Source organism: Puma concolor, chromosome C2 (genome assembly GCF_028749965.1).
Source record: "Puma concolor isolate L17-30 chromosome C2, mPumCon1.1.hap2, whole genome shotgun sequence".
Taxonomy (NCBI): Eukaryota; Metazoa; Chordata; class Mammalia; order Carnivora; family Felidae; genus Puma; species Puma concolor.
Window position 1 is genome coordinate 100,179,981 of NC_141675.1, and position 27,547 is coordinate 100,207,527.

The 27,547-nt window shown below is 36.6% G+C and overlaps 1 protein-coding gene across 3 annotated transcripts in view; it reads left to right on the forward strand.

The window, feature by feature from the left end:
• The window catches only part of CFAP44 (cilia and flagella associated protein 44), a 151,481-nt gene that overhangs the window by 86,970 nt on the left and 36,964 nt on the right, over positions 1–27,547 (forward strand). For all 3 annotated transcript variants that reach the window (XM_086675417.1, XM_086675416.1, XM_086675418.1), the window contains one exon: positions 23,911–24,088. In XM_086675417.1, coding sequence (XP_086531543.1) covers positions 23,911–24,088 — 178 coding nt within the window. The remainder of the gene's footprint in view (positions 1–23,910; positions 24,089–27,547) is intronic.

Consider the following 27,547-nt stretch of genomic DNA (forward strand, 5'->3'; position numbering starts at 1 on the left):
TTTGATGAAATATCTCTTCATGTCTTTTGCCCATATTCAAATAAGATTGTTTACTATTTTACTGTTAAGTTTTGAGAGTTCTTCATATATTCTAGATATCAGTCCTTGGTTGGTTACGTGGTTTTCAAATATTTTCTCCCAGGGTGTAGCTTGTCTTTTCATTCCTTTAACATGGTCCTTTGCAGAGCAAAAGTTTTTATCTTTTTAAAGCCAATTTATTAATTTTTCCTTCTATGAATCTTGTTTTTGGTGTCAAGTCTAAGAACTCTGCCTAGGCCTAGTTCCCAACGATTTTCTCCTATTTATCTAAAAGTTTTATAATTTTACATTTTACATTTAAGTCTATGATCCATTTGGTGTTCATTTTTGTATAAGATGTGAGCTTTAGGTTTTTGTTTGTTTTGCCTGTGGATGTGCAATTTCCCTAGCACCATTTGTTGAAAAGCCTCTCTCTCTCCTCCATTGAATTTGTTTTGCAGTTTTGCACCTTTGTCAAAAATCAGCTGGGCGTTTTGTGTAGGTCTACTTCTGGGTTCATAATTTGACTATTATGTGTCATTGATCCCTTTGCCAATAACACACTGTCTTGATTACTGTAGCTATGTAATAGGTCCTAAAATTGGTCCTCTCAATTGTTTTAACTATTCTAGTTACTTTGCCTTTTATATAAATTTTAGAATAATCTTGTCTGTATTTACAAATAAAGTCTTGCTGGAATTATGATAGAAATTGTGTTAACCTGTGTTATCAGTTTGGGGGGTGGAACTGATATATTTATTATGTTGAGTCTTCTAATCCATGGACCTGGTATAATTCTCCATTTATTTAAATCTTTGAATTTCTTTCATCAGTGTTTTGTTTTCAGTCCTACACATATTTTGTTAGAATTAGACATAAACAGTTTACTCTTTTGGCAATTGTAAATGATATTGTGCTTTGTTATTCAAAGCATGTTCATTGCTACAATGGATTTTTGTATGTTTATCTGGTATCCTGTGACCTTGCTGAAGTGTCATATTCTGAGAATTTTTTGGTAGGTTCCTTAGGATTTTCTGTGTAGACAATCTTGTCATCTCTTAATAAGAACAATTTTATTTCTAATCTAATTTGTTTGCCTTATTTCCCTTTATTTTCTTGTTGGACTCATTAAATTTCCAGTATAATGTTGAAACAGGGAAAGCTGGCATCTATAACTTGTATCCGATCTTAGGGGGAAAGAATTCAGTATTCGAACGGTTTTCATGCTCTTCAGCCTACCTATATTATTAGGTTTGAAGTTGGTGTTTTATTGGCAGTATATAGTAGAGTTATGTTTTTTTAACCTACTCAGTTAATCTCAGTTCTTCAATTGGTGTATTTAGCCACTTACACTTATATGATTTACACATGTATTTACTTATGTATTTACACATGTTAGTATTGATATTTCAGGCTTATATCTGCTGTTTTATATTTTGTTTTCTGTTCTCTGTTTTTTGGTTTTGTTTTCTTTTTCATGCTTTCCTGTGGTTTACTTGAATATTTTAGAGTTTCAAAGTGATTATAGTGTTTTTGAGAATATCACTTGTACAGCTTTTTAGCATTTACTCTAGGTATTACATTATGTACACACAACACAGTCCACAAGTTGACATTTTATCAGCTTGAATGAAATGTAGAAACCTTACCTGCATTTATGTCTCGTTACACCTCCCATTGCCACTTGTTTCCTTTGTTTATAATATAATTGTATAAATATTTTCTCACACATTTTAGCACTACATCAGACAGTGTCACGGTTTTTTAAACATTAAACATAACTTAGACAATAGTAGATGTAAAATGTTTTTGCCAATATTTTCACCATTAACATTTTAATCTCTTCCTTCTTCATGTTCTGGAGTTCCCTCTTCTATCATTTCATTTATGGTGAGAAAACTTCCTTTAGTCATTCTTTTAGGGTTGGTATGCCAGTGACAATTTCTTAGGTTTTCTTCATCTGTGAATAGCTTGATTTCGTCTTCATTCTGGAAGGATATTCTTACTAGACATAAAATTCTGTGTTGACAGTTCTTTTCAACATGCAAAAAGTGTTGTGCTTCTTTCTGTCGGCCTGGCCTCCATGGTTTCTTATGATCACTCTTCTGTCATTCAAATTGTTTCCCCCCTTCATATAAGGTATTATTTTTCTCTTTTTGCTTTCAAGGTTTTTTTTTTTTTTTTTTTGTCCTTAGTTTTCAGAAGTTTGACCATTATGTGTCTTGGTACATCTTTTAATTTATCCTTTTTGGGATTCATTAAAACATCTTGAATCTGTATGCTTGTATCTCTGACCAAATTTGGAAAGTTTTCATCTATTATTTCACATAGATTTTTGAAGCCCTGTCCTCTTTTTCTTTCCTTTCTTGGATTTCAATATCACAAATGTTAGATCCCTGAGGCTTTGTGTGCTTTTCTCTTTTTAATTTTTGTTGTTTATTTGTTTGTAGTGTCTTTGGGGGGGGGGGGTTCAGACTGAGTAATTTCTATTGTTGTATCTTCAAATTCAGTGATTCTTTCCTCTGTATCCTTCATTCTGGTGTTGAGCCCATTCATTAAGTTTTATTTGGTTACTGTACTTTTCAGTTCTAAAATTTCTATTTAGTTTTTCCTTGTATCTTTCATTTCTTTCTGAGACTCTATTTTTTCATCTGTTTCAAGCATCTTCCTAGTCACTTGTTGAAGCACTTTATGATGGCTGCTTTAAAATCCTTGCCAGATTATTCTAACTTCTCTATCATGTTGGGGTTGGCAACTAGTAATTGTCTTTTCTTATTCAAGTTAAGATAATCCTGATTCTTTGTATGACAAATGATTTTTTATTATAATATGGACATTTGGGGTATTATGTTATGAGACTCTGAATCTTATTTATACATTGGGTTTTAGCTGACTTTAGCAGGATATATTCTATATTCATAATGAGATGAAGTCCTGTTCCCAGGGCTCACCTTTAACACCATCCCTGTAGGGGTTGTGTTGCCTTGTTAAAACCTGGTGGTGGTAAAAGGGTAGAGTCCCCACTTGACATTTGCTGGCAGGGAGGAGGTAGGCCACATTTGTGTGTATGTGTGCTGTGTGGCTAGAGTTCAGAGCATTTATTATCTAGAAGTTTTCGGTCTTACTATTCTTTTCTTTTATTGATCCTGTAGCTAGGAAGAGCAAGATTTTGTTGGGCTTTTATTGTCTAAACCCCATGGTGTTTCTAGTTGCTATTTTCTTTAGCTCCAAGTTGAGATATATAAGGCAAAAAGAAAGTCTAGAAATCTTACCATCATATACTTCTTTGGGTCCTAAGGTTCTTTGTAGTCTATCTTCTTTTCACTTTTCAGAAACTTCTTATCTTTTAAGTATAATGTTTAGGGGTTTTATCTGCACTTGCCAGGAAAAATAAGAATATGTAAGTCTATTCCATCTTCCTAGAGGTGGAAATTCTTTCCACTGATTTTATTATATTTATCTTAATCCAGTGATCTTGCTAAACTCATTTACTAGGTCTAGTAACTTTTTTCTTTCTTATGAACATGCTCATGTTGTATGTGAGTAAAACAGATTCTTCCTTTCCAATCCCTGTCTTTTATTTTTTGACTCATTGTGCTGTCTAGGATATGCACTAAAATGCATATGTACAATGATATTGTGCAATGCATACAATAAAAATGGTGGGGTAAAAACATCCTTGTCTCTTTTCTAATCTAAGGAGAAACATTAAGTCTTTCTTTATGAAATGTGATATCAGCTCTTTAGAAGCACAGTGTCAGATTGATGAAATTCCCTTTTGTTCTTAGTTTATCGAAAAAAAATTAATTTATTATTTTTATCAAGGATAAGTTGAATTTTATCAAATAATTCTTATATGCATACTGAGATGATCATATGCTTTAAAATTTTTATTCTTTAATATTGTGAATCACTGTTACTGATATCAAATGTTAAATCAGCATTCCTAGGATAAATTTCACTTGATCATGGTGTATTCTCCTTTTAAAAATATTGCTGGATTTTTTTTTTTTTTTTTGTAGTATTCTTGTCTGGTTTTGGTTTTGGTATCAGGGTAATGCTGGCCTCATAAAAAAAAAAAATTGTAACTCTTCCCTCCTCTTTTCTTATTTTTGGAAGAGTTTGAGCAGAATTTTTATTAATTCTTTAAGTATTTGACAGAACTCATCATTGAAACCATATGGTCCTGGGCTTTTGTTTGTGGGGAGGTTTTTGATTACTGATTCAATCTTCTTACTAGTAATTGATCTGCTCAGGTTTTCTGTTTCTTCATGATTTGGTCTTGATAGGTTGTATATTTTTAGGAACTTACTCATTTCTTTAGGTGGTCCAGTTTGGTGGTGTATAATTATTCATAGTAGTCTCTTAGGATCCTTTGTGTTTCTATGGTATCAGTTGTAATATCTCCTTCTTGATTTCTGATTTTATTTAAGTTCTTTCTTTGATGAGTCCAGCTAAAAGTTAGTCAATTTTTTTATATCTTAAAAAATACCCCACTCTTAGTTTCATTGATCTCTCCTTCTGTCTCTTAAATCTCATGTCATTTATTTCTGCTCTGAGTTTCGTTATTTCCTTCTTTCCATTCACTTTGTGCTTTTTTTTTTCTATTTCTTGAGGTATAAGGTTAAATTGGTTATTTAAGATTTCTCTTGTTTCTTGATGTATGCATTTATCACTATGAACTTCCTTGTTAGAACTGCTCTTCTTGAATCCTGAAAGTTTAGGTATGTTGTATTTCTATTTTCACTTATTACAAGGCATTTTTGATTTCTCTTTTGATGTTTTCGTTGGTTGTTCGTAGTGCATTGTTTAATCTCCAGATATTTATGAATTCTAAAGTTTCCTTCTTGTAATTGATTTCGAATTTATACCGTTGTGGTTAGATAAGATATTTGATATGATTTTAGGTTTCTTAAATTAAGACTTGTTTTGTGGCCTAATATGATTTATCCTAGGGAATGTTGCATGTGCATTTAAGAATGTGTATTCTGCTACTATTGAATAGAATGTCTGTAAATGTGTGTTAAGTCCATCTGGTCTAACATGTCATTTAAGTCCCATATTTCCTTATTGATTTTTTTGCCTGGATGACCTCACTGTTGTTGTATGCTTGGATACCTTCTCTTTATGTTGTTTGTATCTGTTATAGGTTTTTGCTTTGTGGTTACTGTGAGACTTAACATAAAACATATTGGTGTATATTAACCTGATAACAACTTTGGACACATGTTAAAACTGTATGTTTAACACCCCCTAACACTTTGTTTTTAATATCACAGTTCACATCTTTACCCTATATATCCATTAACAAATCATTGTAGTTGTTATTTTTTAATATTTTTTTGTCTTTTAACCTTTATACTAAATTGATAAATGATTTACCTACCACCATTAAAACATTAAAGTTCTGAATTTAACTATATAACTGCCTTTATCAATGAAATTTATACTTATATATGTTTTCCTATTACTAGTTAGTGTAATTTTACTTCAGGTAGAAGAAGTGCCTTTAGCATTTCTTAAAAGGTTGGGCTAGGGGCGCCTGGGTGGCACAGTCAGTTAAGGGTCCGACTTCAGCCAGGTCACGATCTCGCGGTCCGGGAGTTCGAGCCCCGCGTCAGGCTCTGGGCTGATGGCTCAGAGCCTGGAGCCTGTTTCCGATTCTGTGTCTCCCTCTCTCTCTGCCCCTCCCCCGTTCATGCTCTGTCTCTCTCTGTCCCAAAAATAAGTAAACGTTGAAAAAAAAAAATTTAAAAAAAAAAAAAAAAAAAAAAAAAAAAAAAAGGTTGGGCTAGTGGTGATGAACTTCTTCAACATTTCTTTGTCTGAAAAGCTCTATTTCCCCAATGCTGAAGGATAACTTTGCTTCTTAGGTTATTTTTGGTTGACAGTCTTTTTCTTTTAGCATCTTGAATTTATCCTGCCACTCCCTTCTGGCCTACAAAGTTTCTGCTAAAAAATCTGCTTATAGTCTTATAGAGCTTCCTTTATATGTAAAAATTTGTATTTCTCTTACTGTTTTAAAAAGATTTTCTCCTTTAATTTTTGACAATTTATTATACTGTGTTTTGGCATGCGTCTTTTTGGCTTTATTTGTTTTAAACTTTCTGGGCATCCTGGATCTGGAGGTCTATTTCTTTCCCCAGGTTAAAGAATTTTTCAGCCATTCTTTCTTTCTTTTTAATTTTTAAAGTGTATTTATTTATTTTGAGAAAGAGCACAAGTCGGGGAGGGGCAGAGAGAGGGAGAGAGAGAGAGAATCACAAGTAGGCACCTCACTGCCAGTGTAGAGCCTGATGCAGGGCTCCAATCCATGAACTGTGAGATCATGACCTGAGCTGAAGCTGGATGCTCAACTGACTGAGCCACCCAGGTACCCCTCAGCCATTCTTTCTTTGAATAAGACTTCTGCTCACCTTTCTCTTTTTGGGACCCCTATAATGTGCATATTAATTTGTTTGATGATGTCTCATAAGTCCCTTAACTTATCTTTATTCTTTTTAATTCTTTTTTCTTTTGCTCCTCTGATTAGATGAATTCCACTGCTCTGTTTTTGGCTTTATCAATCTTTTCTTCTGCTTGATCTAGTTTGGTGTTGAACACCATTTGTAAACGTTTCAGTTCAATTATTGTATTCTTCACCTCCATGTTTTCTATTTGGTGCTTTCTTACGTTTTCTATCACTTTGCTGAAATATTCACTTTGTTTATACGTTGTTTTCCCGACCTCGGTGAGTGTCTTTATAAACATTATATTAAACTCTTTATCAGGTAAATCACTTTTCTCTATTTCATTAAGGTCTTTTTCTACAGTTTTATCTTGTTCTTTTGTTTTGGAACGTATTTTTCTGTTTCTTCATTGTCCTTGACTGCATGTGTTGGTTTCTGCACATTAGATAAAACAGCCATCTCTCCCAGTCTTTATGGAGTGTGTTCTCATGTAGGAGATGTTCACCCTGGTCTAGACTCAATCTCTCTCTCTCTCTCTTTTGTTTTATGTTGAGGTGGGTTAATTGACATGGAAAGATGTTTACACTATATTATTAATGAAAAAGCACATAGGGCAACAGTATAATTTGGGAGTGATAGGATTATGGACCTTACAGGTTTTTTTTTTTCTTCTTTCTTATCTGTATTTCCTAATTTTTTATAGCAACTTTATGGAGATGTAATTTACATATCATACAATTTGCTCATTTCCTGTCCAATTCAATGTGGTTTTTTTGTATATTCAGACTTTCATAACCATTATCACTATTTTCTAATATTGTTATCTGCCCCCCACCCCACAAAACCCTACTCATTAGCATTCACTCTCCATTTTTACAAACTCCCATTCTTAGCCCTAAGCAACTACTTTTTGTCTCTATAGATTTGTCTATTCTGGAAATTATATATATAATGGGTTCTGTGGTCTTTGTGCCTGGCTTTTTTCACTTAGTACATCTTTTTATTTCATCCATGTTGTAACATGTATGCCTCACTCCTCTTTTTTAATAATATTTTTAATGTTTATTTATTTTTTTTTTAATTTTTTTTTCAACGTTTTTTATTTATTTTGGGACAGAGAGAGACAGAGCATGAACGGGGGAGGGGCAGAGAGAGAGGGAGACACAGAATCGGAAACAGGCTCCAGGCTCTGAGCCATCAGCCCAGAGCCCGACGCGGGGCTCGAACTCACGGACTGCGAGATCGTGACCTGGCCGAAGTCGGACGCTTAACCGACTGCGCCACCCAGGCGCCTCTAATATTTATTATTTTGAGAGAGAGAGCGGGGAAGAGGGGCAGAAAGAGAGGGCGACAAAATCCAAGCAGGCTCCACGCTGTCAGCACAGAGCCTGAGGCAGGGTTTGAACTCTCAAACTGTGGATCATGACCTGAGCCAACAATCAAGAGTCAGACACTTAACTGACTGAACCACGCAGGCACCTCAATACTTCATTCCTTTTTATAAATAATAAATAATCCATGTCATATTTATCAGTTCATCAGTGGAAACACATTTAAGGTTATTTCTACCATTTCACAATTATGAATATTGCTACTGTTAACATTTGTGTAATTTTTGTGTAGACATGTGTTTTCATTTCTCTTGGATAGATACCTAGGAGTGGATTTGCTGGGTCTGATATGCTAATTCTGTTTAATCCTTATTTTTTACCTGAAGCGTGGTTGACACACTCCGGTGTACAGCATAGCGATTCAACAACTCTATACATTATGCAGTGCTCATAGGTGTAGCTACTATCTGTCACCATACACTATTACAACACCATTGACTGTATTGCCCATGTTGTAACTTTCATCCCTGTAGCTTATACATTCCATAACTGCAAGCCTGTACCTACCACTCCCATTCACCTATTTGCCCAGTTCCCTACCCCTGTCTGCTCTGGTAACCATAGTTTGTTTTCTGTACTTATGGACCTGTTTTTGCTTTTTTGTTGTTTTTTGTACATTTGGTTTTTAGATTCCACATAGAAGTGAAATCATATATCTGTCTTTCTCTGTCTGACTTACTTCATTTAGCGTAATACCCTCTAGGTCCATCTGTGTTGTTGGAAATGGCAAGATCGCATTCTTTTTTATAGCTGAGCAATATTCTCTTGTATGTGGTGTGTGTGTGTGTGTGTGTGTGTGTGTGTGTGTGTTCATATATATGGTACCACTTAATTAACCCATCATCTATGGATGGACACTTAGGTTGCTGCCATAATTTTTTTTGTAAATAATACTGCAATAAATTTAGGGGCGCCTATATCTTTTTAAATTAGTGTCTTGTTTTCTTTGGGTAAATACCCAGTAGTGGAATTATTTAATTATAAGGTATTTCTATTTTTTTTGAGGAACATCCATACTATTTTCCACAGTGGTTGCACCAATTTGCATTCTTACCAGGAGTGCATGATAATTCTTTTCATTTACATCCTCATGGAGTGTTTTCTTAATTTCTCTTTCTGATAATTTGTTATTAATGTATAAAAATGCAACAAATTCCTCCATATTAATTTTGTATCCTGTGGCTTTATTAAATTCACTTATTACTTCTAATAGTTTTTTGATGGAGCTTTGAGGGTTTTCTATGTATAGTACGTATCATCTGCAAATAGTGACAGTTTTGCTTCTTCCTTACCAATTTGGATACATTTTCTTTTTTCTTATATGAGTGCTGTGGTTAGGACTTCCAGTACTATGCTGAATAAAAGGGCTGAGAGGGGATATCTCTCTCTTGTTCCTCATCCTGGAGGAAAAGCTCTCAGTTTTTTACCATTGAGTATGATGTTAGCCATGTGTTTTTCATATATACCTTTATTATGTAAAGGTGTGTTCCCTCTACAGTCACTTTGTTTAGAGTTCTTGTCATGAGTGGATAGTGAATTTTGTCAGATGCTTTTTCTGTACCTATTGAGATGATCATATGATTTTTATACTTTATTTTGTTAATGTGGTGAATGACATTGATTAGTTTGTGAATATAGAACCATCCTTGCATCCTCAAAATAAATCCTACTTGATCTTGGTGAATATCCTTTTAATGTATTGTTGAATTCAGTTTGCTAATATTTACTTGAGGATTTTTGTATCTGTGTTCATCAGGGATATTAGCCTGTAGTAGTTTTTATTTTCTTCCAAGTTTTTCTTTAAATTCCAGCTGGTTAACACAGTGTAATATTGGTTTCAGGTATACAATATGGTGATTCAACATTTACATACAACACCTGGCACTTATCACAACAAGTGCCCTCCTTAATTAACCCATTAATCACCATTAATGCCCTCCTTAATTCCAATCACCTAATTAACCCATCCCTCCACCTACCTCCCTCTGGTAACCATCAGTTTGTTCTCTATAGTTAAGAGTCTGTTTCTTGGTTTTCCTCTTTTTCCCACCTATGTTTGTTTGTTTTGTTTGTTTTGTTAAATTTCTAGCCACAGCAGTCAGACAACACAAAGAAATAAAAGACATCCAAATTGGCTAGGAAGAAGTCATACTTTCACTATTTGCAGATGACATGATAATCTGTATAGAAAACCCTAAAGACTGTACCTAAAATTTTCTAGAACTAATATATGAATTTAACAAAGTTGCAGGATCAAAAATCAATGTACAGAAATCTGTTTCATTTCTATATACCAATAATGAAGCAGCAGAAAGAAATCAAGGAATTAGTCCCATTCACAATTGCACTAAAAACCATAAGATACCTAGGAATAAACCTAACCAAAGAGGCAAAATATCTGTACTCTGAAAACTAAAAACATTGATAAAAGGAATTGAAGATGACACAAAGATATGGAAAAACATTCCATGCTTATGGATTGGAAGAATAAATATTGTTAAAATATCACACTACCCAAAGCAATCTACACCTCTAATGCAATCTCTACCAAAATACCACCAGCATTTTTCACAGAGCTAGAACGATTCTAAAATTTGTGTAGAAACACAAAAGACCCCAAATAGCCAAAGCAATCTTGGGGAAAAAAAAAAAAAGCAAAGCTGAAGGCATCACAATTCCAGACTTCAAGTTATATTACAAAGCTGTAGTGATCAAGACAGTATGGTACTGGCACACACACACACACACACACAAATAGAACAGAATAGAAAACCCAGATATGAAACCACAACTATATGGCCAACTAACCTTCAACAAAGCAAAGTTCCCTTTGTTACTGTGTCTTCATGTCTCTTGCTCTTCTCTGTGTGGTATATCTTTTATTGTGTAGAAGCTGTTAAGTGAGTCCTCAGTTCTTCTTCAGAAGGAATTGCTTTATAAGTAAGTGTAGATTTGGTGTGTCTGTGGAAGATATGGGTTCAAGGTCTTCCTCTATTGCCATCTTGGACTATATCAACCTGGCCTGAGCTCAGTTGTCTCTCAGAACTTTGTGCTTGTGCAAGCCATCAAAAATCATATAATCATCTCAATAGATGGAGAAAAAGCATTTAACAAAATTCAACATCTACTCATGATAAAAATTCTCACCAAATTTGATATAGCAGAAATATATCTCAGCAAAATAAAGGCCACAATATGACAAGCTGTCAGCTAACATCATACTCAATGGCAAAAATCTGAAAGCTTTCCCTCTGAAATCAGGAACAAAGATGTTCACTCTTGCTACTTGTTTTTAACACAGTAGTATAAGTCCTAGTTAGAACAGTTAGGGGGAAAAAATCAAAATTAGGAAGGAAGAAGTACATCTTTCTATTTGCAGATGACATTATCTATCTATCTATCTATCTATCTATCTATCTATCTATCTATATCTCCTAAAGACTCCACAAAAATACCATTAGAACTAATAAATGAATTCAGTAAAGTGGAAAGATACAATAAATATATAAAAATCAGTGTTTCTATACATTAACAATGAACTCTCAGAGAAATTAGGAAAACAATTCCATCACAATAGCATCAAAAAGAATAAATACATAGGAATAAATTTAACAAAGGAAATGAAATATCAGTACACTTTGAAAGAAATTGAAGAAGACATAAATAAATGGAAAGATATTTCATGCATGAAGCATCTTAATATTGTTAAAATGTCCATACTATCCAAAGGAATTTATAGCTTCAGCAATCACTATCAAAATTCCAAAGGCATTTTCACAGAAATAGTAAAAGAAATCCTAAAATATTGCATGGAACCACAAAAGACCCTGAATAGCCAAAGCCATCTTGAGAAATAAAAACAAAACTAGAAATATACTCCTTGACTTCAAACTATATTACAGAGCTATAGCAATCAAACCAGTATGACATCGGGGCGCCTGGGTGGCGCAGTCGGTTAAACGTCAGACTTCAGCTCAGGTCACGATCTCGCGGTCCGTGAGTTCGAGCCCCGCATCCGGCTCTGGGATGATGGCTCAGAGCCTAGAGCCTGTTTCCGATTCTGTGTCTCCCTCTCTCTCTGCCCCTTCCCCGTTCATGCTCTGTCTCTCTCTGTCTCAAAAATAAATAAAAACGTTAAAAAAAAAAAAACAGTATGACATCAGCATAAAAACAGACATTCAATTAAATAGAATAGAGACCAGAAATAAACCCATTTGTATGTGGTCAGTTTATGACAAAGAACCAAGAATATATAATGGGGAAAGGACAGTCTTTCCAGTAAATGGTGTTGGGAAAACTGAACTGCCACATACAAAAGAATAACACTGGACCAGTGTCTCTCACCATAACATGAAAATCAATGAAAAATGAATTAACAACTTGAATGTAAGACCTGAAACCATAAAACTCCTAGAAGAAAGTCTAGATGGTAAGACCCTCAACATTGGTCTTGTCAATGATTTTTTAGGTTTGACACCAAAAGCAAAGGCAACAAAAATGAAAATAAATAAGTGCAACTACATCAAACTAAAAAGCTTCTCTACAGTGAAGGCAACCATCAAAAAAATGAAAGGGCAACTTAAGGAATGTATTCACGGGGCGCCTGGGTGGCGCAGTCGGTTAAGCGTCCGACTTCAGCCAGGTCACGATCTCGCGGTCTGTGAGTTCGAGCCCCGCGTCGGGCTCTGGGCTGATGGCTCAGAGCCTGGAGCCTGTTTCCGATTCTGTGTCTCCCTCTCTCTCTGCCCCTCCCCCGTTCATGCTCTGTCTCTCTCTGTCCCAAAAATAAATAAACGTTGAAAAAAAAATTTAAAAAAAAAAAAAAAAAAAAAAAAAAAAAAAAAAAAGGAATGTATTCACAATCATACATGTGATAAGGGGTTAATATCCAAAATATATAGAGAACTCTTACAACTTAATAGCAACAAAACAAACAAACAAAACAAAACAACAACAAAAACCCACCCAAAACCCAAACAGATTTAAATGTGGGCAGAGGACTTATCTGGACAGTTTTCAAAAGAGACCTACAAAAGGCCATCATATACATGGAAAGGTGCTGAACATCACTAATCATCAGGGAAATGCAAATCAAAATCACAACAAGATATGACCTCATACCTGTTGAATACCTATTATCAAAAAGATAAGAGATAAGCATTGGCAAAAATGTGGAGAAAAGGAAACCTTGTACACTGTTGATGAAAACATAAATTTGTGCAGCCACTATGGAAAACAGTATGGAATTTCCTAAAACAATTAAAAATAAGACTGCCACATGGTCCAGCAATCTCACTTCTGGGTATATAGCCAAAGAAAATGAAAATTGGACTTTGAAGAGATATCTGCACTACCATGTTTATTGAAGCATTAATAACAATAGTTGAGAAACGGAAACAACCTAAGTCTCCATTAATGGTTGAGTGGATAAAGAAGTTATGATACATATATACGATGGAATATTATTTAGCCTTAAAAAGAGAGAAATGCTTCCATTTGCAATGATACAAATGGACTTTGAGGGCATATACTAAGTGAAATAAGTCAGAGGAAAATAAAAACTGTATGATCTTCCTTATATGTTCAATCTAACAAATCTGAACTCATTGAAACAGGACAGATTGGTGATTGCTAGAGGTGGGGAGTTGGGGATGGAGAAATGAAGGTAGTCAAATGGTACAAACTTCCAGTTATAAGATAAATAAGTTCTGGAGATGTAGTCTACAATATGATGACTATAGTTACCAATAGTGTATTGTATATTTGAAAGTTGCTAAGAAGGTAGGTCTTAAAAGTTCTCATCACAAGGGATGCCTGGGTGGCTCAGTTGGTTAAGCATCTGACTTCAGCTCAGGTCGTGATCTCACGGTTTGTGAGTTTGAGCCCCAAGTCGGACTCTGTGCTGTCAGCTCGGAGCCTGGAGATGTTTCAGATTCTGTGTCTCCCTCTCTCTCTGCCCCTCCTCTGCTCACACACACTCTCTGTGTCTCAAAAATAAATAAAAACATTTAAAAAAGGTTTTCTTCACAAGAAAAAAATTGTAACTGTATGGATCAATGTTAACTAAACTTACTGTGGCAAACATTTTGTAATAGATACATGTATGAAATCATGACATTGTACACCCTAAGCTAATACAATGTTATGTGTTGATCATACCTTAATAAACAGGAAAATAGGCTTTTGATATTTTCCAAAATGCATTTGATTTGCTGGCATTTTTAAAGGGCTTTTGTGTCTTTTTAAATGAAGAATATTGGTCTCTAGTTTCATTGTTTTGTAATATCTTTTCTGGTTTGTTATCAGGATAATACTGGTTTCATACAGAGATGAGAAGTTTTCCTTCTATTTTCTGGAAGACTTTGTGTAGGCTTAATATGATTGATTTCTTAAATATTTGATAGAGTTTATCAGTGAAGGCATCTAGACATGGAATATTCTTTGAGAGAAGTTCATAAATGCAAATTCCAATTTTTCATTGTTATAGTGCTATTCAGATTTTGGATTTCCTCTTGGATCACTTTAGGTAATTTGTGTCTTTCAAGGAATTTGTGAATTTCATCCAGGTTATCAAATTTTTTGGCATAAAATAATTCATACTGTTGCCTTATTATTTTAGTTTCTTTAGTATCTGTTGTCCCCTGTTTTATTCTTGATTTCATGAATTTGTATTGTCTTTTTCTTGGTCATTCCAGCCAAAGATTTATCAATTTTATTAATCCTTTCAAGGAGCTAACTTTTGGTCATAGATTTTTAGAACTATTGCTTGTCAGCTTTCCATGTCATTTTCTTTATTCTAATTAATTTGGGCTTAGTTAATTCTTCTTAAAATTTAGGCTATAAGCTTTGATCTTATACTTTAATTCTTTTATAATTATGAGCATTTACAGTATAAATGGAAGTATAAATTTAAAGTATAAATGAAACACTGAGCTACATTTCACAAGTTCTGATGTATCTTTACCATTATTCATTCCAAAATATTTTCTTTTTTATATATATATATGAAGCCTATTGTCAAATTGGTTTCCATACAACACCCAGTGCTCATCCCAAAAGGTGCCCTCCTCAATACCCATCACCCACCCTCCCCTCCCTCCCACCCCCCATCAACCCTCAGTTTGTTCTCAGTTTTTAAGAGTCTCTTATGCTTTGGCTCTCTCCCACTCTAACCTCCTTTTTTTTTTTTTTCCTTCCCCTCCCCCATGGGTTTCTGTTAAGTTTCTCAGGATCCACCTAAGAGTGAAAACATACGGTATCTGTCTTTCTCTGTATGGCTTATTTCACTTAGCATCACACTCTCCAGTTCCATCCATGTTGCTACAAAGAGCCATATTTCATTCTTTCTCATTGCCATGTAGTACTCCATTGTGTATATAAACCACAATTTCTTTATCCATTCATCAGTTGATGGACATTTAGGCTCTTTCCATAATTTGGCTATTGTTGAGAGTGCTGCTATAAACATTGGGGTACAAGTGCCCCTATGCATCAGTACTCCTGTATCCCTTGGATAAATTCCTAGCAGTGCTATTGCTGGGTCATAGGGTAGGTCTATTTTTAATTTTCTGAGGAACCTCCACACTGTTTTCCAGAGTGACTGCACCAATTTGCATTCCCACCAACAGTGCAAGAGGGTTCCCGTTTCTCCACATCCTCTCCAGCATCTATAGTCTCCTGATTTGTTCATTTTGGCCACTCTGACTGGCGTGAGGTGATATCTGAGTGTGGTTTTGATTTGTATTTCCCTGATAAGGAGCGACGTTAAGCATCTTTTCATGTGCCTGTTGACCATCCAGATGTCTTCTTTAGAGAGGTGTCTATTCATGTTTTCTGCCCATTTCTTCACTGGGTTATTTGTTTTTCGGGTGTGGAGTTTGGTGAGTTCTTTATAGATTTTGGATACTAGCCCTTTGTCCGATATATCATTTACAAATATCTTTTCCTATTCCGTTGGTTGCCTTTTAGTTTTATTGGTTGTTTCCTTTGCTGTGCAGAAGCTTTTTACCTTCATAAGGTCCCAGTAATTCATTTTTGCTTTTAATTCCCTTGCCTTTGGGGATGTGTCAAGTAAGAAATTGCTACGGCTGAGGTCAGAGAGGTCTTTTCCTGCTTTCTTCTCTAGGGTTTTGATGGTTTCCTATCTCACATTCAGGTCCTTTATCCATTTTGAGTTTATTTTTGTGAATGCTGTGAGAAAGTGGTCTAGTTTCAATCTTCTGCATGTTGCTGTCCAGTTCTCCCAGCACCCTTTGTTAAAGAGTCTGTCTTTTTTCCATTGGATGTTCTTTCCTGCTTTGTCAAAGATGAGTTGGCCATACGTTTGTGGGTCTAGTTCTGGGGTTTCTATTCTATTCCATTGGTCTATGTGTCTGTTTTTGTGCCAATACCATGCTGTGTTGATGATTACAGCTTTGTAGTACAGGCTAAAGTCTGGGATTGTGATGCCTCCTGCTTTGGTCTTCTTCTTCAAAATTACTTTGACTATTCGGGGCCTTTTGTGGTTCCATATGAATTTTAGGATTGCTTGTTCTAGTTTCGAGAAGAATGCTGGTACAATTTTGATTGGGATTGCATTGAATGTGTAGATAGGCTTGGGTAGTATTGACATTTTGACAATATTTATTCTTCCAATCCATGAGCATGGAATGTTTTTCCATTTCTTTATATGTTCTTCAACTTTCTTCATAAGCTTTCTATAGTTTTCAGCATACAGATCTTTTACATCTTTGGTTAGGTTTATTCCTAGGTATTTTGTGCTTCTTGGTGCAATTGTGAATGGGATCAGTTTCTTTATTTGTCTTTCTGTTGCTTCATTATTAGTCTATAAGAATGCAACTGATTTCTGTACATTGATTTTGTATCCTGCAACTTTGCTAAATTCATGTATCAGTTCTAGCAGACTTCTGGTGGAGTCTATCGGATTTTCCATGTATAATATCATGTCATCTGCAAAAAGTGAAAGCTTGACTTCACCTTTGCCAATTTTGATGCCTTTTATTTCCTTTTGTTGTCTGATTGCTGATGCTAGCACTTCCAACACTATGTTAAACAACAGTGGTGAGAGTATACATCCCTGTCGTGTTCCTGATCTCAGGGAAAAAGCTCTCAGTTTTTCCCATTGAGGATGATGTTAAGTGGGCTTTTCATAAATGGCTTTTATGATGTGTAATTATGTTCCTTCTATCCCGACTTTCTCGAGGGTTTTTATTAAGAAACGGTGCTGAATTTTGTCAAATGCCTTTTCTGCATCGATTGACAGGATCATATGGTTCTTATCTTTTCTTTTATTTGTGATGTATCACGTTGATTGATTTGTGAATGTTGAACCAGCCCTGTATCCCAGGAATGAATCCCACTTGATCATGGTGAATAATTCTTTTTATATGCTGTTGAAAAATGATTTGCTAGTATCTTACTGAGAATTTATGCATTCATATTCATCAGGGATATTGGCCTGTAGTTCTCTTTTTTTACTGGGTCTCTGTCTGGTTTAGGCATCAAAGTAATACTGGCTTCATAGAATGAGTCTGGAAGTTTTCCTTCCCTTTCTATTTTTTGGAATAGCTTGAGAAGGATAGGTATTATCTCTGCTTTAAACGTCTGGTAGAACTCCCCTGGGAAGCCATCTGGTCCTGGACTCTTATTTGTTGGGAGATTTTTGATGACTGATTGAATTTCTTCACTGGTTATAGGTCTGTTCAGGCTTTCTATTTCCTCCTGATTGAGTTTTGGAAGTGTGTGGGTGCTTAGGAATTTGTCCATTTCTTCCAAGTTGTCCAGTTTGTTGGCATATAATTTTTCATAGTATTCCCTGATAATTGCTTGTAGCTCTGAGGGATTGGTTGTAATCATTCCATTTTCATTCATGATTTTATCTATTTGGGTCCTCTCCCTTTTTTTTTTTTTTTTTTTTTTGAGAAGCCTGGCTAGAGGTTTATCAATTTTGTTTATTTTTTCAAAAAACCAACTCTTGGTTTCGTTGATCTGCTCTACACTTTTTTTTAGATTCTATATTGTTTATTTCTGCTCTGATCTTTATTATTTCTCTTCTGCTGGGTTTAGGTTGTCTTTGCTGTTCTGCTTCTATTTCCTTTAGGTGTGCTGTTAGATTTTGTATTTGGGATTTTTCTTGTTTCTTGAGATAGGCCTGGATTGCAATGTATTTTCCTCTCAGGACTGCCTTTGCTGCATCCCAAAGCGTTTGGATTGTTGTATTTTCATTTTCGTTTGTTTCCATATATTTTTTAATTTCTTCTCTAATTACCTGGTTGAGCCATTCATTCTTTAGTAGGGTGTTCTTTAACTTCCATGCTTTTGGAGTTTTTCCAGACTTTTCCCTGTGGTTAATTTCAAGCTTCATAGCATTGTGGTCTGAAAGTATGCATGGTATGATCTCAATTCTTGTATACTTATGAAGTGCTGTTTTGTGACCCAGTTTGTGATCTATCTTGGAGAATGTTCCACATGCACTCGAGAAGAAAGTATATTCTGTTGCTTTGGGATGCAGAGTTCTCAATATATCTGTCAGGTCCATCTGATCCAATGTATCATTCAGGGCCCTTGTTTCTTTATTGACCGTGTGTCTAGATGATCTATCCATTTCTGTAAGTGGAGTGTTAAAGTCCCCTGCAATTACCACATTCTTATCAATAAGGTTGCTTATGTTTGTGAGTAATTGTTTTATATATTTGGGGGCTCCCATATTCGGCGCATAGACATTTATAATTGTTAGCTCTTCCTGATGGATAGACCCTGTGATTATTATATAACACCCTTCTTCATCTCTTGTTACAGCCTTTAATTTAAAGTCCAGTTTGTCTGATATAAGTATGGCTACTCCAGCTTTCTTTTGACTTCCAGTGGCATGATAAATAGTTCTCCATCCCTTCACTCTCAATCTGAAGGTGTCCTCTGGTCTAAAATGAGTCTCTTGTAGACAGCAAATAGATGGGTCTTGTTTTTTTATCCATTCTGATACCCTATGTCTTTTGGTTAGCGCTTTTAGTCCATTTACATTCAGTGTTATTACAGAAAGATATGGGTTTAGAGTCATTGTGATGTCTGAAGGTTTCATGCTTGTAGTGATATCTCTGGTACTTTGTCTCACAGGATCCCCCTTAGGATCTCTTGTATGGCTGGTTTAGTGGTGATGAATTCCTTCAGTTTTTGTTTGGGAAGACCTTTATCACTCCTTCTATTCTGAATGACAGACTTGCTGGATAAAGGATTCTCGGTTGCATATTTTTTCTTTTCATCACATTGAAGATCTCCTGCCATTCCTTTCTGACCTGCCAAGTTTCAGTAGAGAGATCAGTCACGAGTCTTATAGGTCTCCCTTTATATGTTAGAGCACGTTTATCTCTAGCTGCTTTCAGAATTTTCTCTTTATCCTTGTATTTTGCCAGTTTCACTGTGACATGTCATGCAGAAGATTGATTCAAGTTACGTCTGAAGGGAGTTCTCTGTGCCTCTTGGATTTCAATGCCTTTTTCCTTCCCCAGATCAGGGAAGTTCTCAGCTATGATTTCTTCAAGTACACCTTCAACACCTTTCCCTCTCTCTTCCTCCTCTGGAATACCAAGTATGCATAGATTATTTCTCTTTAGTGCATCACTTAGTTCTCTAATTTTCACCTCATACTCCTGGATTTTTTATCTCTCTTTTTCTCAGCTTCTTCTTTTTCCATAATTTTATCTTCTAGTTCACCTATTCTCTCCTCTGCCTCTTCAATCCAAGCCGTGGTTGTCTCCATTTTATTTTGCAGCTCATTGATAGCATTTTTTAGCTCTTCCTGGATGTTCCTTAGTCCCTTGATCTCTGTAGTAAGAGATTCTCTGCTGTCCTTTATACTGTTTTCAAGGCCAGCGATTAATTTTATAACTATAATTCTAAATTCAATTTCTGTTATATTGTTTAAATCATTTTTGATCAGTTCATTAGCTGTTATTTCCTGGAGGTTTTTTTGAGGGGAATTCTTCCGTTTTGTCATTTTGGATAGTCCCTGGAGTGGTGCAGAACTACAGGGCACTTCCCCTGTGCTGTCTTGAATAACTTGCGTTGGTGGGCAGGACACAGTCAGACCTGATGTCTGCCCCCAGCCCACTGCTGGGGCCACAGTCACACTGGTGTGTGCCTTCTCTTCCCTTCTCCTAGGGGCAGGATTCACTGTGGGGTGGTGTGGACCATCTGGGCTACTTGCACACTGCCAGACTTGTGGTGCTGGGGATCTGGCGTATTAGCTGGGGTGGATCGGCAAGGTGCACAGGGGTGGGAGGGGCAGTCTCAGAGCGCTTTTCCTTCAGAGATCTGCTTCGGGAGGGGCCCTGCGGCACTGGGAGGGAGTCAGACCCGCCGGAGGGATGGATCCGCAGAAGCACGGCGTTGGGTGTTTGCATGGTGCAAGCAAGTTCCCTGACAGGAACTGGTTCCCTTTGGGATTTTGGCTGGGGGATGGGCGTGGGAGATGGCGCTGGTGAGTGCCTTTGTTCCCTGCAAAGCTGTGCTCTATTGTCCGGGGCTCAACAACTCTCCCTCCCATTGTCCTCCAGCCCTCCCACTCTCTGAGCAGAGCTGTTAACTTATAACCTTCCAGATGTTAAGTCCCACTTGCTGTCCGAACACACTCCATCTGGCCCCTCTGCTTTTGCAAGCCAGACTCGGGGGCTCTGCTTGGCTGGCAGGCCGCCCCTCCACCGGCTCCCTCCCGCCAGTCCGTGCAGTGCGCATGGCCTCTCCGCCCTTCCTACCCTCTTCCGTGGGCCTCTCGTCTGTGCTTGGCTCTGGAGTCTCCATTCTGCTAGTCTTCTGGTGGTTTTCTGGGTTATTTAGGCAGGTGTAGGTGGAATCTAAGTGATCAGCAGGATGCGCCATGAGCCCAGCATCCTCCTATGCCGCCATCTTCCTAGGATCTCTATTCCTCCCAAAATATTTTCTAATATCTCTTGTGATTTCTTGTTGGCTGTGGTTTGTTTTTAAGTATGCTGTTTAATTTCCAAATATTCAGAGGTTTAAAGAAATATTTTTTATTTCCAATATAATTTTTTTTTAATCTTTTTTTTTTTTCAACGTTTTTATTTATTTTTGGGACAGAGAGAGACAGAGCATGAACGGGGGAGGGGCAGAGAGAGAGGGAGACACAGAATCGGAAACAGGCTCCAGGCTCCGAGCCATCAGCCCAGAGCCCGATGCGGGGCTCGAACTCACGGACCACGAGATCGTGACCTGGCTGAAGTCGGACACTTAACCGACTGCGCCACCCAGGCGCCCCTCCAATATAATTTTTTTGTGGTCACAGAAAATAGTTTGCATGATTTAAATTCTTATAAATTTACTGGGAGTTGTATGGGCCTGCATAAAGTCTGTCTTCATGAAAATTCCATGTGTGCTTGAGAAAGAATGTATATTTTTGTGTTCCTTGGTGTAGTTGTATATAAATGGCAATGAGGACAGAGTGATTGATGAGTGTCTAGATGTTTTATTTTTCCCACTTTGAAGGCATGACTTTTTAAAGGATCTCTACTGAATGTTCCCTACCTTACAAGGTCTCTCCAGCTGATGAATTCATGAGTGATTTCCAGCAATGTGTAAATTATGAGAATTATTTGTCTTATAATTTCCCAGTAATTGTACTTTCCCTAGATGTTCTTTACTTATCTTTATGATATTTTACATTACACATGTATAGGTTAATACTTGGCCAAAAACTCAAGAGAACTCTATGTGAATTTCTGAAGGCATTATTTTGTTTGTAGCTCTAACATTTTTTCCACAAAATTCTAACCACTCTGGCCTCTCTGAACTCTGAACTTTGTATCCTTAATCAGTGAGATTACTGGACTAATATTTGGGATCTCAACACTATTCCATAGTTTGCTAATTTCCTCCATGCAGAAATAGAGACAGTAAGGATTGGCTATTTTGTTTCACTTTTTGCATGTAGTCCTGTGCTGCCTATCCTTCAATGTCATAGTTCCATAATTTTTGTTCAGTTTTCTAGTTATTTATAGCATGAGAATAATAATAATTTATAGCATGAGAATAATAAATAGGCCATGTTTCCCTCACACACAGCCAAAGTAGAAGTATCTGGTTGTTCTTTTCTTTTTTCCTTTCCTTTCCTTTCCTTTCCTTTCCTTTCCTTTCCTTTCCTTTCCTTTCCTTTCCTTTCCTTTCCTTTCCTTTCCTTTCCTTTCCTTTCCTTTCCTTCTTCCCTCATTTCCTTGCTTTTTATTTCCTTCTACCTCTCTTTCTTTCCTTTTAAAAATTTTAATCCTTCCTTTTAGTACTATTTTACACAAAGGAACAATTGTCAATTAATACTTTAGATAACATGTGTTTTCTCTGTTATTGTATATGTTTGTTTTCCTAAGGGCTGACTGCAAGCTCTGTGTACATGTTCATGTTGACTGGCAGACTTCACTTTAAAGAATTATGTAGGTTGGGGTCTTCCAATAAAGATCCCTACAATGGTGTGCCAACCCCTATCCTAGGTGCACTAGCAGTTTCCAAGCAGGGAGGTCAGTTTCTATAGAGATTTGTTCTTCAGTTTAAAAACAAATGCATTTTTTTTTTAATTTATCTTGGGAAGCAGGGAAGAAAAGAGAGAGAGTGAGAGAGAGAATCCCAAGCAGTTATCACACTGTCAGCTTGGAGCCCTTGCAGGGCTTGATCTCACACACTGTGAGATCATGACCTGAGCCAAAACAAAGTTTCGGTCACTTAACCATCTGAGCCACCCAGGCACCCCTCATTCTTCCAGTTTTAATTGAGTTGTAAAAGTTGCTACTCCTTTTTATGTGTGGAAATGAGAAAAGTGAGAAGAAGATTAAATTGGTTCAGGAATTCCTTTTCAATCCTTTAATTAATTTTGCTAAGTAATGTCTAATATTCTATTACCTGCTCCATACCTGCCCGCTCTGTGCTTGGGGCCTCCTAGGAGGCTATGATCTACTAATAAGGTCATATCAAATCCTTTTTATAACCTTACCTTAGGGATATTCTGGGCCACTGTTTTCTCTGGTCTTTAAAATTACTTTAAAATTACTATCATTGGTTTATTCATGGCTTTCTATCTTATTCTCAGCCTTACTGATTTATTCCCTTTAATACCTCTACCCATCATTTTCATGGAACTGGGGGGGGGGGAGAGAGAGGCAAGTATATATGCTCATTATATCATTTTTAATTAGATTCTCTTTTTGAAAATGTAATGACAATCACTTAGGTTATTTTTTAAAAGGTACATTAACTTTTAGTGATTAAAATACACCCACTCCATCTCTATGGTTTAATGTCTATTGAGGGAATAAATAACCATGTTGATATAGATCACTTAGAATTGAACCAAAGCCTAAGAATAATTCAGATTATTTCAGCACCAATTGGTAATTGGTTTTTATTTATTTCATTGTTACTTTGTTTGGGGTGCCTTAAGAATACAGATCATCCCCAAGTTTTGATTGTTTGCCTCATGATTTTTTGGCTTTACAATGGTGTGAAAGTGATATGCATTCAGTAGAAACTATACTTTGAATTTTGATATTTTCCCGGGCTAGTGATGTATGCAGTATGATACTGGTCAGAAGCAGTGAGCCACGGCTCTAAGTCAACCACACGGTCATGAGGATAAGCAATCAGTACATTTAAAACCATTCTGTTTTTCACTTTCAGTACAGTAGTCAATAAATTACATGAGATATTCAACACATTATTATAAAATGGACTTTGTATTTGATAATTTTTCCCAACTGTAGGCTAATGTTTAAGGTGGGCTAGGCTAGACTATAATGTTAGGTAGGTTAGGTATATTGAATACATTTTCAATTTATGGTATTTTCAACTATGAGTTTATTGCTACATAACCCCATTGTAAGCTGTGGAAGGTCTGTAGTCATTAACTTAAAAAAAATGCTTGGGTGCTATGGACAAAGGTAGTACCACACACTCAGAATTATACTTTTGCTTGATGCCTGAATTTGATTATATACATATAGTGGACAAACTGAATTTTATTGTTAAGTTTGTGGCTGGGTTGCCTTATTTTCTGATAGGTACAAGAGTAAACCTCAGGATGACTATGAAGATCCCAAAGATGTTCAAGCCATCAAAGAGGCCCAGTTGTATATGGGAGACTTCAATCTGAAGACAGCCCCAGACTACAAAATACCTGAGCACATGAGAGTAAATGCTGCCAAGAAGGAAGAGGAGCTGGGACATCTAGACTCCATGGTACTTATTACTCATTGCTTACATGACAATGAGAGGCACCCTTGAGTTTTTAGTGGTATTCTGTGCTGAAACCACTTGTTTCACTAGATAGTCTATAGGAATATATAGTCATAGAAACTTAGAAGATCTTCATGATTATTTAGAATAATGCCCCCTTTTTACAAATGAGGAAACTGAGGCCCAGAGAGGACAAGGGATTTATCTGTGATTATTTAGTTAAAATGGCAGAACCAGCCTTCAAGTTAATTACTTGACTCAATATGTTTCATGGGTTAAAGCTCTATATTTTAGAGACTTTGAATTTCTGAAATTCAAACATGTCCTTGGCTGCTGTAGACTTCCAAAGACTTAGGGGAAAAGGCCATTGTTTGACTTTTTTTTCCCAGGACTTATAAATTTTTTAAGTGTCTCTATAATAACCTATTAACATATTCCTTTTTAAAATTTTTATCTACATTCTGCCAAACTGCTTCCAATTATCCTGATTTCTCACCCCCCCTTTTTTACTAAAGTCTCCTCTCTCTGTCATAGTAATTCCTTAATTTGGACTGAAAAGTGACTTTTCACATTTAGAGACTCAGAAAGTATCTGAGCTACCATTTTGAGGAGAATGTGGTACATGGCCACCTACTATGGCCATGCAGTTTGGACACTACAAGGCATCCCATTGGAGAAAGTGCCAGTCATACCACGGATCTAACATATTAGAATATTTTATAATTTTCTAGCAAGTGGCAGTAAAGTGTCTTCAGGAAAAAAAAAGTCTTTCAGTTTCACCAAAAATTCTATATGTGCCAGAAGTAGGAGGATCCTGGTATGGCAAATAATATCCATAAATAAATGTTCATAGCTCATAACTATACCTTTCTGTTTAAACAGACATTTTGAACATTTTCTTAGTGACCATTTAGATTGTTTCTCTTTTTTTTTTTACATGAAATTTATTATCAAATTGGTTTCCATATAACACCCAGTACTCATCCCAACAGGTGCCCTCCTCAATACCCATCACCCACTTTCCCCTCCTTCCCACCCCCCATCAACCCTCAGTTTATTCTCAGTTTTTAAGAGTCTCTCATGGTTTGCTTCCTTCCCTCTCTGTAACTTTTTTTTCCCCTTCCCCTCCCCCATGGTCTTCTGGTAAGTTTCTCAGGATCCACATAAGAGTGAAAACATATGGTATCTGTCTTTCTCTATGACTTATTTCATGTAGCATAACACTCTCCAGTTCCATCCACGTTGCTACAAAAGGCCATATTTCATTCTTTCTCATTGCCACATAGTATTCCATCGTATATATAAATCACAACTTCTTTAACCATTCATCAGTTGATGGACATTTAGGCTCTTTCCATAATTTGGCTATTGTTGAGAGTGCTGCTATAAACATGGGGTACAAGTGCCCCTATGCATCAGTACTCCTGTATCCCTTGGGTAAATTCCTAGCAGTGCTACTGCTGGGTCATAGGGTAGGTCTATTTTTAATTTTTTGAGGAACCTCCACACTGTTTTCCAGAGTGACTGCACCAATTTGCATTCCCACCAACAGTGCAAGAGGGTTCCCGTTTCTCCACATCCTCTCCAGCATCTATAGTCTCCTGATTTGTTCATTTTGGCCACTCTGACTGGCGTGAGGTGATATCTGAGTGTGGTTTTGATTTGTATTTCCCTAATGAGGAGTGATGTTGAGCATCTTTTCATGTGCGTATTGGCCATCTGGATGTCTCCTTAGAGATGTGCCTATTCAAGTCTTCTGCCCATTTCTTCTTCACTGGATTCTTCACTGGATTATTTGTTTTTCGGGTGTGGAGTTTGGTGAGCTCTTTATAGATTTTGGATACTAGCCCTTTGTCCGATATGTCATTTGCAAGTATCTTTTCCCATTCTGTCAGTTGCCTTTTAGCTTTGTTGACTGTTTCCTTTGCAGTGCAGAAGCTTTTTATTTTCATGAGGTCCCAATAGTTCATTTTTGCTTTCAATTCCCTTGCCTTTGGGGATGTGTCAAGTAAGAAATTGCTGTGGCTGAGGTCAGAGAGTTTTTTCCTACTTTTTCTTTTAGGGTTTTGATGGTTTCCTATCTCACATTCAGGCCCTTCATCCATTTTGAGTTTATTTTTGTGAATGGTGTAAGAAAGTGGTCTAGTTTCATTCTTCTGCATGTTGCTGTCCATTTTTCCCAGCACCCTTTGTTAAAGAGACTGTCTTTTTTCCATTGAATATTCTTCCTGCTTTGTCAAAGATTAGTTGGCCATACTTTTGTGGGTTCAATTCTGGAGTCTATTCTATTCCATTGGTCTATGTGTCTGTTTTTGTGCCAATACCATGCTGTGTTGATGATTACAGCTTTGTAGTACAGGCTAAAGTCTGGGATTGTGATGCTTCCCACATTGGTCGTCTTCTTCAATATTACTTTGGCTATTCGGGGTCTTTTGTGGTTCCACACAAATTTTAGGATAGCTTGTTCTAGCTTTGAGAAGAATGCTGGTACAATTTTGATTGGGATTGCATTGAATGTATAGATAGCTTTGGGTAGTATTGACATTTTAACAATATTTATTCTTCCAATCCATGAGCACAGAATGTTTTTCCATTTCTTTGTATCTTCTTCAATTTCCTTCATAAGCTTTCAATAGTTTTCAGTATACAGATCTTTTACATCTTTGGTTAGGTTTATTCCTAGATATTTTATGCTTCTTGGTGCAATTGTGAATGGGATCAGTTTCTTTATTTGTCTTTCTGTTGCTTCGTTATTAGTGTATAAGAATGCAACTGATTTCTGTGCATTAATTTTGTATCCTGCGACTTTCCTGAATTCATATAACAGTTCTAGCAGACTTTTGGTGGAGTCTATCATGTTTTCCATGTATAATATGTCATCTGCAAAAAGTGAAAGCTTGACTTCATCTTTGCCAATTTTGATACCTTTGATTTCCTTTTGTTTTCTGATTGCTGATGGTAGAACTTTCAACACCATGTTAAACAACAGCGGTGAGAGTATACATCCCTGTCGTGTTCCTGATCTCAGGGAGAAAGCTCTCAGTTTTTCCCCATTGAGGATGATATTAGCTGTGGGCTTTTCATAAATGGCTTTTATGATGTGTAATTATGTTCCTTCTATCATGACTTTCTCTAGGGTTTTTATTTTTTTGAAAAAATTTTTTTTTTTCAACATTTATTTATTTTTGGGACAGAGAGAGACAGAGCATGAACGGGGGAGGGGCAGAGAGAGAGGGAGACACAGAATCGGAAACAGGCTCCAGGCTCTGAGCCATCAGCCCAGAGCCTGACGCGGGGCTCGAACTCACGGACCGCGAGATCGTGACCTGGCTGAAGTCGGACGCTTAACCGACTGCGCCACCCAGGCGCCCCTCTAGGGTTTTTATTAAGAAAGAATGCTGAATTTTGTCAAATGCGTTTTCTGCATTGATTGCCAGGATCATATGGTTCTTATCTTTTCTT